The sequence below is a fragment of the Echinops telfairi genome, unplaced genomic scaffold (assembly GCF_000313985.2).
Source record: "Echinops telfairi isolate 266 unplaced genomic scaffold, ASM31398v2 ScPeMD7_1;HRSCAF=3_0, whole genome shotgun sequence".
Lineage (NCBI taxonomy): Eukaryota > Metazoa > Chordata > Mammalia > Afrosoricida > Tenrecidae > Echinops > Echinops telfairi.
Genome location: NW_022103896.1, coordinates 36791746 through 36811683, shown reverse-complemented (window position 1 = coordinate 36811683; position 19938 = coordinate 36791746). Strand labels below are relative to the sequence as shown.

At 44.8% G+C, this 19938-nt stretch overlaps 1 protein-coding gene and 1 pseudogene across 1 annotated transcript in view; one reads left to right on the top strand and one right to left on the bottom strand.

Moving 5' to 3' along the window:
• Window positions 1–460: 460 nt before the first annotated feature.
• LOC115868740 lies at window positions 461–561 on the top strand (annotated as a pseudogene).
• Window positions 562–9492: 8931 nt separating this feature from the next.
• The window catches only part of RRM2B (ribonucleotide reductase regulatory TP53 inducible subunit M2B), a 42418-nt gene continuing 31972 nt past the window's right edge, over window positions 9493–19938 (bottom strand). The window contains exons 8-9 of the mRNA XM_004697452.4: window positions 18783–18896; window positions 9493–12884 (exon numbers count right to left, since the gene is read on the bottom strand). Coding sequence (XP_004697509.1) covers window positions 12732–12884; window positions 18783–18896 — 267 coding nt within the window. The 3' untranslated portion in view covers window positions 9493–12731. The remainder of the gene's footprint in view (window positions 12885–18782; window positions 18897–19938) is intronic.

Below are 19938 nucleotides of genomic sequence, written 5' to 3'. Positions count from 1 at the left end.
AAGAAACCTAACAGTACCACATACCACTACTGAGATTGTAACAGAGCCACCTGAAGGTAGGGGCCAGGCTGTTGGCATTCTCCTGTGTGGCAAGGTTCTGCTGCCCATCAGGCTGCTGTGAGTTAGAGCGAACGCAAAGGTAACTCAAACCACCACACCACCTTCGCTGACCCATGAGGATATGGGCCAGGCCTGTCTTGCTCATGGTTTACCTTCAGCACCTAGCACCTACTGAGTGCCCGGCACTCGGTAAATATGTTTCGAGAAAAGAAGGGGAAAACCCCTTACCAAAGCCGCAGTGAACATTAAATGAGGTAGCATAAGTCAAACGTCGGGGACACCTGCGTCAATAAGTGATGGCCTCTATGTAGCAGCTTATTCTGTTTACATGACACCAGGCTTTGGGTCCACTATAACTGTCCCCTCCTATATTCATCCCGTCAAGACATGTTTATGGTGCGTGCTTCCGCAGCACATTCTAAAACCAGAACAACACAGAAAAGATTAGGATGGCCCTTGCACAAGGATGACATGGAAATTCGTGAGATGTTCTACATTTTTGAGACTGAAACTGGATTACTAATGACCTACATAAGCACATGGCAGGGGAGGTCGGGGAAATGGGCGCGAACAATAATGAGGACGGGAAAGAAGATGTTCCGAAATCGATTGCACAAGTCTTAATATGATTGAACTGTTAAATTGTCTCTGTACAAAGTACAGACCAATAGAACGATTTCAAAAATGAGAAATATCATTGAGCTCCTACATCTCACACAGGAGAATGGAAAGAGCTTGGCCCCTGTCTTCAAGTGGCTGATTATGATCTCAGTACTGGTACGTGGTACGTGGTTCGTGGTACGTGGTCTGTGGTATGTGCAGGGAGCCGTGAGAACACGGAGACAAGGACCCCTTCAGAGCGTGAGTGGAGGGGGGGGGAGCTAGTTAGGAAGGTGGGCAGGCGTCAGGGAAAAATCTGACCACAACTCTGTTAAACTTTTGTAGCTTCCTGGCAAAGGGTAGATGACTGGGTTTTGTCACGTGCCTGGAATGGAGTTTTATACAGCGCTAGAAAGGCTGAAGGCAGCCGAAGAGCTGCCTTCAACGACTTAGATTCTGGCTCTTAAGAGGCTGTATGACAGGCAGCCCGTCCTCTGAAATACTGGCTTTAAACTCACAGGTCTAAACCAGCAGCAGGCAGGAATGAGAGGCTTGGCGTTTGGTATTTTAACAATGCGAGGCAATCTCACCGCCGTGCAGTCGATGCCAGCCATAGCAGCCCCATGGCACAGGGTAGGTAGGCCCTGAGCGTTTCAGAGACAGGATTCAGAGTATTAACATCTGGGTTAACACGTTCAAGCTGTGTGCCCTTTCGCAAGTAACTTCTCTGAGCTTCTGTTCCCTGTCAATATTGTGATCACATAGCAATTCTTCATACAATTCACGAACCATTCAGCCTGGAACTGAACTCACACCTGTGGCTCAACTTTCAGCCACATGATAGACCTGTAATGTGAACAAGGATGCTGGAGAGGGGTACAACCATTTGAGCCCTAGTGGTGCCGTGGGTTATGGGTTGGGCTGCTGACAGCAAGGTCGGCAGTTTGAAACCATGAGCTGCTCTGTGTGAGAGAAATGAGGCTTTCTACAGTGAATGAGTGAGTGATCGATGCACACATGAGGTCAAAGGGCAGCATTTGTCAAGGGATGAAGCTCAGGCAGGAAAGGAACGAAGCGCAAGGGGAACACACAGGGCACAGGGAACAAGTAGGACAAGTAGGAAGAGCTATTGCCGTGTAGAGATTTCGACGGAAAATCAAACTGTAGGGAAAGTGCTGAACAGGAAGCCAAGCTGCCCTGTAAACCTTCCCCCAAATCACACGCAACACGTCTTGTTTCGTTGTGCTTTCAGTGAACCACTGAAATGATTGTAATGGTTATTGCAATCTCTTTAACTATGAGATGCACACGTATTTGTGAGTTTACTGAGAAGTCAGTTTTCAAAGGAGCCCGGGTGACCCAACAGGTAAGCTGTGCTCCGCTGCTGACCCAAAGTTTGATGATTCAAACCCACCCACAACGCTGGGGAGGCCCAGCAATCCGCTCCTGTGAAGATTCCGCTGCCCACTTCTCGGGTTCTAGATTCGGAGTTCCTAGGTTGTCCTGAGGAGCCCTGCCTGCTAACCGCAAAGTCAGCAGTTTGAAACCACCAGCCGCTCCAAGGCAGCAAGTTGGGGCGCTTTCTACTCCCGTAAAGAGCAGCAGTCTCAGACACTCCCAGGGACACTTCTACCCGGCCCTGTACGAAGATATTCACTCGGGGCGAGTTTGGTGGGGCGCACTGTCCTCAGAACACTCTGTGGGCAGTTCTACGACAGTCACATGGGGTTGAACTGAACACGCCGGCACCTAACAATTGTCAACATACAGAGAAGCACACACATTCGTATTCTCAGAATGCAGCTTGGGATGTATCATTAATGCTATCAAAAGCAGTCTTGTTCTCAGGGAAAGGGCGAATGCATCTTGCCCCTGGTTGTCCATGATGTCTAAACACCCTAACGTGGAGAAATGAACAGAGCAGAGACGTGGTGGTGGGAGTCGGCGCAGGGGGAGATGTACAGTGAGAGTCATTCTGCTTCAACAAGTCACCGAGAAGGGTCATGTAAAATAGAAAGGGCAGCTGTTTCCCCACCTCAGGATGGTTCTTCCCTGACACCCCCCACCCCCGCCCCATCCCACCTTGACTCAATTCTAGTAAGTTAGCATCACTCACTACACCTGCCCTCACCTCATCTCAGCCCTGTAATATTCCATAGGACCCCGCTCCTGACCCAGCCTCAGGGATCTCCCTCCCAAACCTTTGTACCCACCAGTCCGCAGTAACTCCTGCCCCACACTCAGTCTGCTTCTTCATCCATCTCCCACCTGTGTTGTCTGAAAGGAGCCCTTCTTCACTACCTTCCTTTCAAATGAAGCTTTTTCTCATCACCCCTGAGGCCTCTGAGGGAAAGCAGGGCCGGGTCCTCTTTGACCGTGCTGTCTCCTCTGAGCTAGGGCTCCTCCTCCCTTTGGAATACCCCTACCCTTTTTAGACTTCTAATTCGACTGTTGGTCTCCCCTACTCTTCACCCTGACCTCTGGCCAGACCCTTTCATTCACCTGTGCTCTCCCTCCTCTACTCCCTCGGGAGGTGGGGGGGGGGTCGAGGGGGGGTGTCCTTTTAAAAACAATTTTCATTTTTTCACACACTTGAAACGCTCCATTATTTGATGCCAATGGTATCCACGGTGCTGTTTTTAAAATACAGCAGTGATGAGCTATCCGGTCCCGTCCCCACCCCACCCCTCTCTGCCGTAATGCTTGAGGGGCGTCAATAAATGGAAGAGACACGGTAGAAAAGGGCTGACCAGTAGCCAGAGGAAACTGTGTGGTGGCCCCCACCCCCAATCCAGCTGGTGCATCGGAAAGGGTCTGTGTGGGTGTGTTGTGGGGCTCAGTGAGGGTTTCCCACCCCCCACCCCCTGCGGCTGGCCAGCCTGCCCCCTCTGGTTTCCTCTGCAGCTGGGCAAAACGGGCGCCCCAGTGGGTGATTCAGGCCGGAGGTGGCAGCTGCTGTGCTCTAGTGCCCCCTGCAGCCCAAGGCAGGCACTGCAGCGACAGTTGGTCAGTACATGGACAGTAGGCCAGGGCGTTCCTTGGCGCAGTGCTGGGGTGTAGTCGCAGCCAAGCACAGGGAAAGGCATTTGCCACCACTTCTGGGTGTGAAGCCATGTCCCCTCAGGGTCTCCCCCAGCATGCTCTTGACTCGCGGCACGGGCAGCTTCCCGGATTTGTAGGGGATCTGCAGACCCCAGGTTTTCTCACAGTTCCTGCAGCCGCCAAAGGCTCTGTGGATTTCCACAGGTTCTTGGGAAGTGTTGGAGTAGATCGAGAAGTTAGGGTCCACGTTGACATCGTGGGAGCCCTCCACCTTCCGCTGGTCTCTCCCATGGCCCACAGCCACCAGGCAATTGATGCAGTAAAGTTGCACATGCTCGGCCACCCCAGTGAACAGGGCTGACTGCGGCAGGCAGGCCCAAATCTTGGCCTGGTGCTCACTGGTCCATCTTCTGCACCGCAGCCACTGTTCGTTCCATCAGGGCCTCCAGTGTCTTGCTGGTCAGCTCCCTCCAAACTCTCGAGGGCCCTCAGCTGCCACAGAGGAGCACACACTGTGACTGGTCCAGCCAGATCTCTTGCCTGATCGTGGAGATCTCGTTGGTCAGGATCTCAGTAGCACACCACGGGTTGACGGGGGCCAAGTTCCCGATGACCTCTTCCTGGTCCATCTGGGGGCACTGTTGGTCCCCACCCCACTGAGCATCTGGGCCCTGATGTCCGAGGTCTGCAGGCCGGGCTGCTGCTGGGGCCACAGTAGGAGGGAGTGCGGTGCGGGTGAAGATGATGGCCCGAGTTGATGGGCCCGCAATCTGCTTTTGCAGGATCTGCTCAGTTGGGGTTCCCTGGGCCATGTCTTGGTGAGCGGGCCAGCTCGTTTTAGTGAGCCTTGAACTGCGCCAGCGGCCAGCGCTCGGCTTGCAGCACCCGGATCCCCGTGGACCGCTCCCGGTTGTAGTCCTGCAGCGTGGCCAGGGCGGCGCGGGCCGTGGCCTGGACGAGCAGCTTGGGGTTGTAGTGGCCGGAGGTGGAGTGCGTACTCGCTGCTGGGCCGCAATCCGGCTCGTACGTCTGGGCCCGAGGTCTCAGCTCAGCTCCTGCAGCCCCGTGTGGTGGAGGGCTCCGTCCGTGGTTTTCTTCGGCAAGTCCCCAGACGGTCCGGGCTGCGCCGCGGGCAGTCCATACTGTTTGTGGGGCTGGTGGCTGTTCCTGCAACTGTGGGTGGTGTTGCTAGGGGGACACGAAGCACGTGTCCAGATGGGCAGAGTTGCAGGGTGTGGCGCACAGCTCCCTGGAAGCTGGAGACCCAGCACGTGGGGCAGGTGCTGTACCCTCTGGAGTTTAGGGTTCAGGGACTGGCTCAGGAGGTTGTAAACGTGCACGCGCACACGTCTATCAATGAGAGTAGGCATCAAGTATTCCAGTAACGCTGTAGTCAAGCATTGACCATTGGATGTATACGTGTAAGCATCTCATTGTAGGATGACAAAGGGGGTATTTCGAATTGTTACAGAAAGGGCACTCTGAGCCTTGCACCGGGTAATAGCTTAGGTGCTTTCTCATTTCCTGCGCTTCCCCTACGTGAATTTTTCTCACAAAGAACTATTCACTCTGAGGCTTCCACTTCTAGGTAGTTTGGGGTCAATCAACAGATTACAGGGAGGAAGAGGCAAAGACTGCATGGTTCTGGCTCCCCTCTCCTCTCCAACTTCTCCTGGCCGCCCTGGTGCTGTAGCTGTCCTTCCTGCCAGACTGCCCCAGCTTCTGGGCTGTGCTAATGTCACCTTCCTCCATTGTCCCCGCCATCCGAAGAATGGCACTACCTTCTTCTTGAACGTAACACCAGAGTCCTCTTTGGCCTCTTTCCACCACCTGTTTTTAATTCCTGTAATTAAAAGCCTGTGGGTTGAATTATCTAGAGAAATGCGTTCCCAAGTGGCCAGTGGCTGATCCACTTGGTGGGCTTGATGAACCTGTTGACGCAGATCCACGTTGGTGCTTTCAACACCTCGCACAGCTGACAAGGACCTATGGGTGAGATTCTTTTACACCCCACCTCGCCACGGCAGGGACTCTTATTTTTGCTCTTTTAGTAGTGCCTGCACATAGCTGATATTCAAATAGTTTTTTAAGTTGAGGAATAAACACGTATTTCAGGGACAATCACTTAAAGCCCTTTTATCAACCCCTCCTCAAAAGATTCTAATTTGAGTCTTTGATACCCATAAAAACATCCTAATTTTTTGTCACTTTTAAACTTTTGGCTTGTAGGAATCAATTTGTTTTAATCAGGTTGCTTTTGGTTGCAAACAGAGAGACCTAACTCAAGCTATTTTAGGCAAAAAGTGGCCATTTATTGCCCTGTTAATAAACAGGTGAAACTAAGGACAGTGAGGGCTCAAGGGAGTTTAAACCAGGACTTGCTCTCATGCTTTAGCGCTAGAATAAATGGCACCTTTCTTTAGTTCAATTGAGAAAAGCTCAGTAAGGACTCCAGCCCAGACAGCGTGAGTGACTAGTGCTGGCCAGCTCCTGAGAATCCCAGCAGAGGCCGGAGGTGGTGCTTGTTCTCAGAAGAGAGGGTGAAGAGAGAATGCTCCTCAAACACTCGCTGAGAGCAATACGCCTTCCTATCATGGGTTCTACTGCCACCTTCTTAGTTTCAGCCTTGGGCTCCTATACTGTCCACTTCTTTCCTAATGACTGAGACAGTCCCTTGTGTGTCCACAATCCCCAAAGAAACATCCTTACAAGTGTCTGTACACACATGGGATGACATAGACATTCCTTTATTTGGGGAGTCCCTGCACAAACTCAAAATGAACATACACACAAAATATGTCATAAGAGTACAGTTTATTTCAACACATTAAACAAAATTTGAAATGACTTTCTTGGGGAAACAAACAAACACACCATCCCTGAATTCCGTATCTGCAGACTTAGCTTGAAGTCTACAACATATTTTAGCAAAACACCTAGTAGAGCTTTTTATGTACACAGTGAATATCAAATGACTGGGCTCAAAAATTAGACATTTGGAAAAATCAAATCATACTTGCAAAAACATAGGCAAATGTGTAAACTAAGAATGTGATGAGTCTAATCAGAAAACGTCTTTGGATTGTTACATTTCTATTGGTATGGGGAAAAGCATTCCTCTGTCTGCCATCGATACTCTATCAGAACGGAGCCAACATTGTGAAGGAGCGAGTCCTCACTAAGAATGCAGAAAAAGCAGAACCTCCTTTAAACAGGAAGCTGGCTGAAAAGGAGCAGACCAGTGTAAAAAAGTCGGGGGAAAGACAAAAGGTTTCACTTCTGTGCTTCCCACCTCTCTTTGGTCAGTTTCCAGAGTCAGTTACCAATTCACTCAACTGAGTTCCAAAACCTCCCCCACTGTGCCAATCTGGCTTTGACCCGTCAGCAGCTTTCTTCAAAATTAAAAATCAGTGATGAAAAAAAATTCTGTGGTGAATGATCCAACAAAATGGATCAAGGATCTAAGTAGAAGAGCCAAAACATTAAAAAAAAAAAAAACTCCTAGAAGAAAATACAGGTCTATTACTTCAGGACTAAATTGTAAACAATGGATTCTTAGCTATGACACCAAAAAAACAAAAGCAACAAGACAAATTTAGATAAGTTTGACTTAATCAAAATCAAGAGATTGTGTTAAAAATAACTTGAAGAAAGCTGATGATGGTGCCCGGCTATCAAAAGATAGTCTTGGGTCTTAAAGGGTTGCAGGTAAACAAGCAACCATCTAGCTCAGAAGCAACAAAGGCCACATGGAAGAAGCACACCAGCCTGTGCGATCACGAGGTGCCAAAGGGATCAGTTATCAGGCATCAAAGAACAAATAATCATTATCAGTGTGTGCCCACCTTCCCGATGTGATCACTGAAGACAAATGTGTGCATAAGCAAATGTGGTGAATAAAGCTGATGGTGCCCGGCTATCAAAAGATAAAGCATCTGGGGTCTTAAAGGCTTGAAGATAAACAGGTGGCCATCTAGCTCAGAAGCAACAAAGCCCACATGGAAGAAGCACACCAGCCTGTGTGACCAAGAGGTGTCGAAGGGATCGGGTATCGGACATCTAAGAACAAAAAATCATATCACTGTAAATGAGGGTGAGTGCAGAGTGGAGACCCAAAGCCCATCTGTATGCAACTGGACACCCACTTACTGAAGGTTCTCGGGGAGGAGACGAGCTAGTCAGGGTGCAGGGTAGCCAACAATGAAACATACAACTTTCCTCTAGTTCCTAAATGTTTCCCCCCCGCCAACTATCATGATCCCAATTCTACCTTACAAATCTGGCTAGACTAGAGGATGTACACTGGTACAGATAGGAACTGGAAACACAGGGAATCCAGGACAGATGATCCCTTCAGGGCCAGTGGTGAGAGTGGTGATATAAGGAGCGTAGAGGGAAGTGGGGTAGAAAGGGGGAACCGATTACAAGGATCTACATATAACCTCCTCCCTAGGGGGTGGACAACAGAAAACTGGGTGAAGGGAGACCTTGGACAGTGTAAGATATGACAAAATAATAATAATTTATAAATTATCAAGGGTTCATGAGGGGGGGAGGGGGAAATGAGGAGCTGCTATCAAGGGCTCAAGTAGAAAGCAAATGTTTTGAGAATGATGATGGTAATAAATGTCCAAATGTGGTTGACACAATGGATGGATTGTACAAGCCCCCAATAAAATGATTTTAAAATAATAATGACGTGAAGAGACAGCCTATCGACTGGGTGAAAACTGGAAGGAACCATCGATTGCATAAGAGTTCAATATTCAGAATCTACAAAGAGCTTCTATACTTAACCAAAAGCAAATCATGAAAAATAACAACCCTGAGATAGTGAGCAAAGGCTATGAATAGACCTTTAACCAAAATTTAACCACATTTAACAAATGGCCAACAAGCATATGAAGAAATGCCCTATGTCATTAGTCATGAACTCAACTCACTGTTATCAAGTCTACTCTGACTCACAGAAACCCTACAGGCCAGAGTAGAACAGCCCCTTTGGGTTTGTAATACTTTAAATCTTTATGGGAGCAAACAGCCTCTTCTTTCTGCCATGGAATGACTGGTGGGTACAAACAGTTGTCCTTACAATTGAGCTATGCTCAATGCATAACTCACTACACCACCAAACTCTTTCATTAGCCACTAAACAACTAATCTCACTGCTCTTCAGTCAATACTGACTCACAGCGACACCAAAGGACAAGGTAGAACTGCCTCTGTGTTTCTGAGACTGTAACCCTTTCCTGGAGTAGAAAGCCCTGCCTTTCTCCCACGGAGCAGCTGGCAGTTTCAAACTGTTGGCCTTGCAGTTAGCAACCCAACACATAACCACTATACCACCAGGGCTCCTCATTAGCCATTAGGGAAATGCAAATCAAAACCACAATGAGACACAAGTTCCCCACGAAAATAGCTAAGATCGTTTTATAAAAAGGGAAAACTACAAATGTTGGAAATGATATGGAGAAATTAGAACACATTCATTATTGTTCTAGAAACTAGTTTGGCAAGTACAATCCCACTCATCGTTTTACGCTCAAGAGACTTAAACGCAGTAATACAGACGTTTACATCAACGTCCATTGCAGTATAATCACAATTGCTATAATATGGAAATAACTTGATGTCTGGGAACTGATGAATGAATTTTTAAAATGTGACCTATACATATAAGGGACTATTATTCAGCGACAAAGAGAAACCAAAGTCCTGACACATTCGACAACATGGAGGAGCCTTGGAAGCAGGATGAGTGAAGCAAATCCATGACAAAAGGCAACGCAGTGGATGATCTCATGCTTTATGAAGGAACTAGAATGGGCAAACACTGAGAGCAAAGTTAAACGGGTTACAATCGGTGTGAGGGATGAAGGCAAAGGCTTCACTCGGTAGGAAGCATGGAGTGTCTGTTGATGGTGATGGAAACTGGGGTACAAAACGAGGACGAGTGATAGCTGCACATGTCAGTACTGTTCCTAAATCGTACATATGAAATGTTAATTGGAAAATATTGGGATATACATATATTTACAATAAAAAAATCAGTTACTGACATTTAGCCCTCAGTTTAATATGGAGCTTCAAAATGCACATGGAAAATTCCATTATCTTTTCATTCCATTTTTCCCCATGAACTCTTGAAGCCCCCCCATATAGATATAGCTGAAATGTGAAATTACATACCAGCAATATTAGCAATATATATTTATATGTTAAAATTAAAGTGGTAAATAGTTGTAAATATGAAAACTGTTACTTTTTTCCATGGACAAATGAAAAATAAAAATGCTAAAAGCAACAGAAACATTTGTATGTTCCAAATAAAACTATAATGAAAATTTTATATACCAAAACATGAACGTATTTTATAGGCATTGTTTATTACACATAATTGAACAGTAAAATCCAACCCTGTCTCAACCAAACAGTTCCTCCAGACCATGATATTCGGTCTACAATGAAACACTGTTAATAAATGCAATGTCATAGAAGTACATTTATTTTTCTAAATAGTGACTTAGCTTTAACTATTACAGCAATGATTTAATATGTGGGCTGAAACACACACACACACACACACACAAACACACACAGATGGAAACATACTTTTTTTAAACCTACAAGATAATATTAAAAAGCAATTCCACAACCGTTGATTTATTAAGAACTCAACCTAAATACTGAACAAAATAAATATTTAATATAAGACATAATGAACACCTAAAAAGCAACTTGGAGACCTGAAAGGAGTATAGAATATCAAATGCTGTCAGGGTGTTAAAAATGGAGTCTTTCTATACCTCCAGCTGAACAGTCATGTTGATTGCTACTATAAATAAACTTCATTCAATAAAGTCACTTGAAGTTAACTCCGATAAATATTTGGATTCAAAAGAAAAGGAATAAGACTTTTTTGTCTTTCATTCTGATACCATTACAGATATTAGGAGTTTTGAATGTAAGTTAAATATCTTTGAACATGTTTCCGACTATAGTTCAAACATTTCTTTATGAACCGTTGATACTTTAATTGATGTATGTGCTACTTTAATGAACACATGTCAGGCTTTAATTAAAAGATGTGCAATTTTAATTAATGAGGGACTAGGCAAAATCAAATCAAGATGATGGAAAGGACTACATAGCCGAGACGTGACAATCTCTAAGAAAGAAGTGTACTACAGGGACAATCACCCTGAGCAGTTCTTGGTCAAGCCATTAACTGCTCTGAGCTACAATCTCTTCATCTGTGAAATTTAAATCATAGCTCCTCTTTCAAACTTCTCAGGCTATTGTGACAACCAATTGAGATATAAGAACTCTTGGCAAACTGCAAAGCGCGGTATAAATGGTATTATCATCGGCCCAAAGACCTCGAGTTCATGATATATTGTCTGTTGGACAAAGTGCATGGCCTTTCTTTTCGTCTTCATCTGAGAATGCTTCTAATTTTGATCAACTAGAAGTAGTAATGGGATCAACAGAGGAAAGAGCTTCCAGCACTTTACAGTTGCCGTGACTGGGGAAGCACACTGCCTGACGGGCTGGACTACTTCCAACACTTCCTAGCCGTAGAGACAGACAGGCAGACTTCTTGGAGATCTTGGTATCTGGCCTCTCTCTGTGGCTTCCTCTAGAAAGAACTCTACCTCCCTCGCCACCTGCTAGTGCAGCACACAAAGCTTCATTCAAGAACTGAATCCTGTAATGGTGTATAAGTACTCTAAGCATATTAAGCAGCTTAGCTGAGGTTCAGTTTTCTTACGCAGCTTGAATCAAATTGGAAATCATTTGGTAATCAGGTTCTTCCTTTTTAAGGCCACAACCCTTCCACTACATGTAAATGATTCTACCCAACCAACCAGCCCTCCAGGCTTTCCAGGAACTCAGCTGCTACAGCTTTCTCTCATTAGTGCCTGGTGGGTTTGAACCACTGACCTCTTGACTAGCAGCTGAACACTTTCACGTCTGCATCACCAGCGTTCCTGTAAATGGTTGTAGGCGAGCCTTTTCCACTTATCCTAGGAAACATTAGCTGGTGAGGTTTGAGTAGGTAAACCAGATCTGGGTTTAACAAGATTGGAAGGTGCTGGGAGAAGTTAAGTCTCTGTAGGCAGGGTTGATTGCATACCCTAACGGGATGGGACGTGCAGCTCTCGCAAACGCATTTGGCTACTCTGGAATACAAACTCATGTGAATGCTTTGGGGGAATGCTGTTCTAGCCACTGCTGGTTCTAAACATTCCAGGGCCAAAAAGCTGGCATTACCCCTTTAATTTCAGAAGGAACAGAATCATTTTGCTTTCCAGGTCAACTACCGTGATAACCTCCTGGATTCCACTCCGTAAGCATCTCTTCCAAAGCAATGGAGAACTAAATTTTCTCGATTACATACTGAGGCTGTCCAAGAAGTTATTCTCATGTGAATAAAAATTATCCCAAAGATATTCCTGTATTTCACTCCCACCCCCAACACTAAAAATATGACCTAGCATCCTATGATGAGGTAGAGCATTTTATCACACTACCACTACAATTAACACAACAGTAAAATAATAATCAGTAGTGGTAGTAGCAGTAGTAATAACAGTAGTATCAGGATAAGCATATATATATAGGCATTAATCTTCTTATTTACTCTGTTGTAGGGTCTATTTAATTATTAAATCTTTAAAATATTCATTTTAAAGGTAAATACATTGAGACTTCAAGAAATTAACTGACTCACCAAGAGTTATACAAAGTAGTAAGGACAGAACCCCAAACTCTTATCTAACTGTCAGTAAAATGATCTCAACTACTACACAATTAAAGGCCTCTTATATTTTAGTTATAAAACAAATGCTGCCTGCTAAAAAAAATATTGGTTTGTCTTGATAAAAATCTAACTTGACTAAAATTTGGTTTGGGATTTCCTTTCTAACCAAGTTTCCTTTTTTCCTTTAAAGAGGTGTGTTTAGGTGGGGAGGAGAGAGAAAAATAGACTACTGTTTACAAACGGCCATTTAGAAATGGACAGGGTTCTAAAAATCTGCATCCAAGGTGAAGACATTATCTGTAGTTTCTGCCATAACTGCAAAACGCTGGTACTCGGAAACTCGTTTTTCAAAAAAATTTGTTTTCCCTTCCAAAGAAATGTTTTCCATAAAATCAAAGGGATTTTCTGCATGAAAAACCTAAGAAGAAAAGAAAAAAGATTTTATGTTCTGAAGCAAACAAATATATGCCCCACACAAAAAGCAGCGGACGACCGACTAACCGGCCACCTCGGATCCCATTACAGCCACAGTCCTGAGGCACTGTCCACAATGCTGATCGGGATGGCACTCAGACTGGCCGATTTTCAGACCATTTCCTACCAGCTTGCCCAAACACTATACCAGAATGCAGGGCATGTTAAAGAGCGTGGAGAGAAAAGAGATCACAGCACTGTCTGTGTGTCACTGGGAAGGCGCAATCATTAGAAGAGGACATCATGCTTGGTGAGGTGGGTGGCCCACAAAGGCAGGCCACCCTCAGGGCAGTGGATGGCAACAGTCAGTGATGGGCTTGAACACGCCAGCAATCGTGAGGACAGTGCAAGGCTGTTGCACATAAAGTCGGCCGAAGTTGGAATCAACCTGATGGCAGCTGTGTGCACATATACACACCCACTCTACTCTTGTCAACAGGGTTACGTTCCAAAGATGATGTCATTATATGAAAATGGAGGATGACCACATCAGATCACAAAATGAAGAAATAACTCTATTGTTACATGACTGCCAAACCACTGGTCGGGCTAAGCTGACTCATAACTTTAATCCCATAGCCAGTGTTATTCTTATCTTGTACCTTGGCATCTGGCACTGCCAGACATATGTCATTAGTGAGCAAAGTAACCAGAGAGAGTTTTCACTATTGTAGTAAAGGTGAAGGTAAGGTAATTGTATAGTTGCTAAGAGAAGAATAGCTATGTGTGCATGTGTATGAACACATACAAGTATACTACTACAAAATCCTAAATTACCAACAATGTATTCTGGTCTTAAATATGTTTAATTCATTAAAAAAATAAGAATAAATTGACAGTAAAGGGCCATGATCAGAGGAGACAGAATAAATACTATCTATAGTAATAAGATATTTCTAATACACAGAAGCTTTATTACTGCTTCTGAATTGGAGACACAGACGTGGGAGATATGGCTGAACAGATCCTGTGAGACGTTTCATGATTCATGAGTGGAATGAAGGAGAATTTCTGAATTTCAGAGTATCCCAGCAGCAAATATGAACATGACAGATAGGAACATATTCACGCACATGGCCAAACACACAAAGGCACCGCTACAGAGCAGTGGTGACCGCATCACGTGAGCAGGGCACAGCTCTGATGCTGACAACTTTGGATTGGCAGTATATATTTCAGGGAAGCCAGGAGAGGACTTCAAAAGTTTGTGGAAAATTCCTATTATCTCTTAGTTTCATTTTTCTAATAACTTTTTGAAGCTCCCTTGTATTCTGTTATGTTGAGTTAAAAATGAACTCACTTCTTTATATGTTAACTAGTGATGCCCTTCATATTTACAGAAGCTTAATACTTTTATATGCATAGTAAGGAGCTCAAAAAGTTTGCAAAAAAATTAATGGAAAATAATGAATTTTCCCACAAACCTTTCCAAGTTCTTTTATATATAAATACTCAAATGACCCAATTAAAAGTGGCCAACAGAGCTACTAAAGACATTTCTCCAAGAATATCTATGCATTCCATATGGCCATTAAGTAGATGAAAAGATGTTCAACATCTATAGTTATTTAAGAACTACAAATCAAGCCCATAATGACATGTCGCTTCATACCCATAGGATAGCTATTACAAAAATTACAGGTAAGAGATGTTATAAAAATGGAGACAAATTAGAATCCTCATACACTGCTGGTAGGAATGTAAAATAGTGCGACTAGTTTAGAAAACGGCCGCAAAGTTACCAAGTGGGCCAACAATTTCACTCCTAGGGGCAGTGGATTATTGATAAGGCTCTTCTAGCCATAGTCTTTGCAATTCCCACCAAACAACTTTTCCCGTGGGTCTAGGTAAAAGAAGGTGGGAGAAGAGGTTGATAGTATTATCTGACTCAGTTGTGAGTGAGCATTAACGGAGCTGATGGTGATCATAAAAATCTGTACCGCTAATGATGGGGACTGGTCAATTTTACCATCTTGTTGGGTATACAATGAGTTATCTGAGAAGCAGGAGAGGAGATCTGCCTGTAGTGAATTATTTATGGCTCTTTGAGTCCTAGCTTTTGTCACTCTCATCAATTGATTTTTCCCTCATGGGTCTGAGTAAAAGGTAGGGGAAGATACCAGTTGGATGAGGATTCAGCTGTGAGTGACTCTTACCAGAATTAATGGTGATTGCCACCCTGTTGGGTATAAAAAGGGCCATCTCAAAAGCAAGAAGTGGAGATCTCACTACCAGTAAGAGAGAAGAGCCAAGAACGAAGTGTATCTTTTGGATCCCGAGTTTCCTGTGCATTGAAACTCCTTGATCCAGAAGACAGCGGTCACATCACCGGCATGGCAGCGGAGCAGCGGCAGAGCCAGGAGTCTGAGCATGCGACAGAGCGATGGCTGAGTGCTTTGGGGCATGCCACTTGCTTGTGTGGGGAGGAGGTGTCTCTGTGCACTTAATTGAGAAAGTCGGATTTTGCGGAGCCATGGAGCTGGAGCTGAGTGCCTCTGAGTGGAGGCTCACATTGGAGTGGCATGCCCTTGGGGATTTATTGGCAGTCCTCAAAGAGCTTTGTAACATTGCCTGAGTAGGACCGAGACCAGTTCAGAAGGCTGTGCCAAAGAGATGCAACCTGCAGCCAAAGCAGAAAAAACACTGTCCTGATGGAACAACTGTATCCTGACCACTTCTCACCTGACTTGTAACCTGTTAACATGCCTAATATATCCCATAATCTTGAGTGTTGTCCATGAGTTGTGTGGCTACTGCAATGGATTAAAGAACCCAACAGAAAAGTAGTGAGTGCTGTGAGAGGCAGAGCAGGATCTCACGACCATCAAGGAAGGAGAGGCAGGAGGGGAGCGTGTGCTCTGAACCCTACGATCCAGGAGCCTGAAAGCTGTAACACCAGGAGTGGCAGAGGAACAGCAGCAGCAGAGCAAGAGCATGAAACACACTGGTGGGCGTCCAGAGAGAGCAAAGCTCAGCATCTTTGGGCAGGAGGCTTGTTTGTGAAGTGGGGGGTTCCTCCTCTAGGCCAGCGGTTCTCAACCTGTGGGTCGTGACCCCTTGGGGGGGGTGTCGAATGACCCATGACTCTTCCACAAGGGTTGCCTAACACCATTGGAAAACACATATTTCCGATGGTCTTAGGAACCGAGACACTGCTCCTCTATCTGTCTCCAGGTAAGTCCATCCACATGCAGATATGCTGATCTGGTGAGAAAGAAGCTATCTCAACCTTCGCACTGACATTGGCTTTTTATGCATATTGTCCTACAATGTAGCAATGTAATTTGCTGTTTTTAAATTAAGACTGTTAGCCATGCTACACCATGCTTCAAGACAAAATTTCATTTATTTGTAATTAAATATTTCACAATATATAATTACATATTGTTTTGTGATTAATCACTATGCCTTAATTATGTTCAATTTGTAACAATGAAAATACGTCCTGCATATCAGATATTGACATTATGATCAAACTTAACAGTTATGAAGCAGCAACAAAATAGTTTTATGGTTGGGGGTCATCACAACGTGAGGAACTGTATGAAAGGGTGGCAGCCTTAGGAAGGCTGAGAACCACTGCTCTAGGCACTCAATGGGGAGCTCAGGGAAGCCAATGCCTTCAGGTGAAAGCTTGTGGTGAGTGGAATGCCCTTTGGGCACTTAATATAAGGTGACCAGATGTCCCGCTTTTGGCGGGACAGTCCTGATTTTTAACAATTTTTCCTGTGTCCCATGGCATTTTAAAAAAGTCCTGATTTTTAGAAAGAATGAATGACAAGCTAGGGTATACGGTTTTTGGCTGCCATGTGGCTATTTCACCAGGATATGAGTTTTATCAATGGTGTCCTGCTTTACCAATGTTAAAATCTGGTCACCTTAACTTAATTCTAATGCCTAAGGAGGATAACTTTCCCTCACCAGAGTAAAGGTCAGACCAAGGGGCTGAGTCAGAGAGGCCTGCCTATGAGCAAGACAGAAGAGAAGCTGTCCTGATCAAAGAATGGAGCAGTCCTGACTGGGATTTTAATCTGAAAACTTCACTAATAAGCTCTACCATCAAGAGTACGGTCTGTGAATTCTATGTAGTCATTACAAGGAATTATAAGATTCAGATGAGAAATACGGAGTGCTGTGGGAAGAACAAGACACCCTCGTGTGGCAAAGCTGGTTAAAAATGGAACTGCTAGTCACAAGGTCAACAGTTCAAACCCACAAGCCTCTCCAAGGGAGAAAGATAATACTGCCTGTTCCCCAAAAGATTTAAAGTCCTGAAAAACCAAAGGGGTAGTTCTACTCTGTCCTATAGGGTTGCTGTGAGTCAAAATCGACTCGATGGCACTGAGTTTGGGATTTTGGGGGGGTTTAGTGTGAGGAATGGCTATCAGAATTGGAATGGAAGGTTGGTAGTGAAGGTGTGTCTGGCTTCAGCCTCCTAAGAATTGATTTTAGGCTGAGCGGGAGTTTGATTCTCCTTCTCCCTAGTGAAATCAGATGGCTTTGCTTCACACAATTTCTTACATAGAGAAAGAAAACCCCCGTGCGCCCATACGTGAAAGTTCATAGCAGTATTACTCATAATAACCCAAAAGGGCAACAACCTCGATGCCCATGAACTGATAAACAGATTAAGGAAGTGGGGTATAGCCACGCAAGAGATTATAATCTAGTCATAAAAAAGGAGTGAAATATTGGTACATGCTACCATACACATGAGCCTTGAAAATGTTTGGGTAAGGGAGATAAGCCAGTCACTGAAGACCTGAGACATGGTTCTGTTTCTGCGAAATGTCCAGCATAGGCAAACGTAGAGGAGGCTGAATCGTGGAGGCAGCACAAGACAAGGCAAGTTCATCTGTCCAGCTCAGGGTCATCCTGAGCCAGCACTGGTCTGATGGGTACTCACACAAAGAGAATGTGCTGGAAGTGGGAATGGCAAGACTGTTCCTTCATGACTTTGGACACCTCATCACGGACGATGAATGGCTACCAAAGGACAGCATGTGGGGTGAAGCAAGGGTCAGCGATCACAGGGAAACTCTCAGCAAGATGGGCAGACACAAGGGCTACCAATGGACTTCGACTCACAAAGCATGCTGACGAGGGCACAGGGCAGCACTATCGTGCTACACAGAGATCACCAGGAGCCGCTTCCACAGCGACGAAGACATCAGCAACATGACTGGGGAGGGGACGCAGGTGTGACTGCTCGTGGGCACAAGTTCTTGTGTTGGCGTGTTGAAAACATTGTAAAATATTTTGTGGTGACGGTTGTGAATATTTTAAGCGCCACTGGATTGTACACTTTCAATGAGTGAATTGCATACTATGGGAATTATATCTCAAGGCTTTAAAATATATTACCTGAAGATAATCCTCTTAAATAACCCAAATTCTACGGCCATCATGTCGAGTCTAATTCACAGTACCCCTTTAGAGCAGAGAACTACCTCATAGGGTCTGCAAGGGTGTGGTCTTTCTGGAAGTCGACTGCTGCATCTTCTCCCAAGGTGCAACCTTCAAGCTCAGGGTGACCAGCTAAACACTCAACCACTGCCCCAGCAGGGCTCCCAATTGTATTACAAAGACAACCGCAATTGTTACAAAGTCATTTTTTTAGCCTACTGGTGCTTTCATTTACAGCTTCTGACTTCTGTTAAAATTTCATTGTACATTTCAAAGAGTCTTGCAAAATGAATTTATTCATGTAAAACAAACTCTGCCATGGACACGTTGAAATTAAAATACTATGTTACAAATGCTTTTGGTGAAATATACTACTTCAGAGGTTCGAAGTGATCATAACATTTTTTATAGTAGCAAACCTTGTTAACCATGTTACCTTTGAGAATCCAAGCTCCACAAGTAATCGGTCTGCTACAAACTCAATGTATTGTTTCATCAAAGCACAATTCATTCCAATGAGGCCAACTGGTAAGGCTTGTGTTAAAAACTCCTAAAATGTGCATAAACACAGAATAAAATACAAAGTCAAAACAATAATTAAGCTATTTCCCCCAGAAGAATTTATTTCAGAGGATGGCACTGAATCTGCAGCTCTGGAAGAGGGACATGTCTGATCAAAGCACATGGAAGCAGATGAAGGGAGAGAAGGAGAGAGTGGAGCACATCCTGGCCCACCAGGCCTTAAGGACGATGTTCCTGCTCAGAGCAACCAGTCCACAGAGAGGACCACATGGCCGGCCCCAATATGAGACACAACGCCCCTCATTGACCCATAGCCCTACAGGGGACAACATTGGAGACACAGTGTGGGAACTGCACCTGATCTGATCCCACCACACTAAGGCAAAACACTAAGGGAGTGCAACAGAACAGCAAGGAAATGGAGTGGTGAGGTCCCCAGGGAATGCCAAAGGTGGACTTTCGGGCCAGGGCTTGGTGCCCTGACAGACTGGACTGGACAACACTCCTAAAGGCCAACAAACAGTCCTTGAACTAACTACAAGCTTTTCTTTTTTGTTGTGTTGTGTTTTGTTTTTTGTCATTGGTTTGTTGTTGTTGTTTTGTTTTATATTGTTGCTCAGTTTTGCTTTTGTGCATGTTATTATCTCCGCAGGTCTGTCTAAATAAAATAGGCTGGATGAACAATCTGGAGGAGCAAACACCGGGACCAACAGTTCCGGGGGGACATGGGAGAGGGGGTGGGGGGAAGGTAGTGGTGTTAACAAACCCAGGGACAAGGGAACAACAAGTGATCCAAGTCTGTAGTGAGGAGGGTATAGGAGGCCTTGCAGGGTGTGATCATGGGTAATGTAACCAAGAGGAATTACGGAAACCCAAAGACTAAGCATGATAGTGGGACAAGAGAAAAGTCACAGGAAATAGAGGAAAGAGCTAGAAGGCAAAGGGCACTTATAGGGGTCTAAATAAAGGCATGTACATATATAAGTATATTTATATGAGGATGGGGAAATAGATCTATGTACATATACTTATAGGTTTAGTATTAAGGTAGCAGATGGACATTGGGCCTC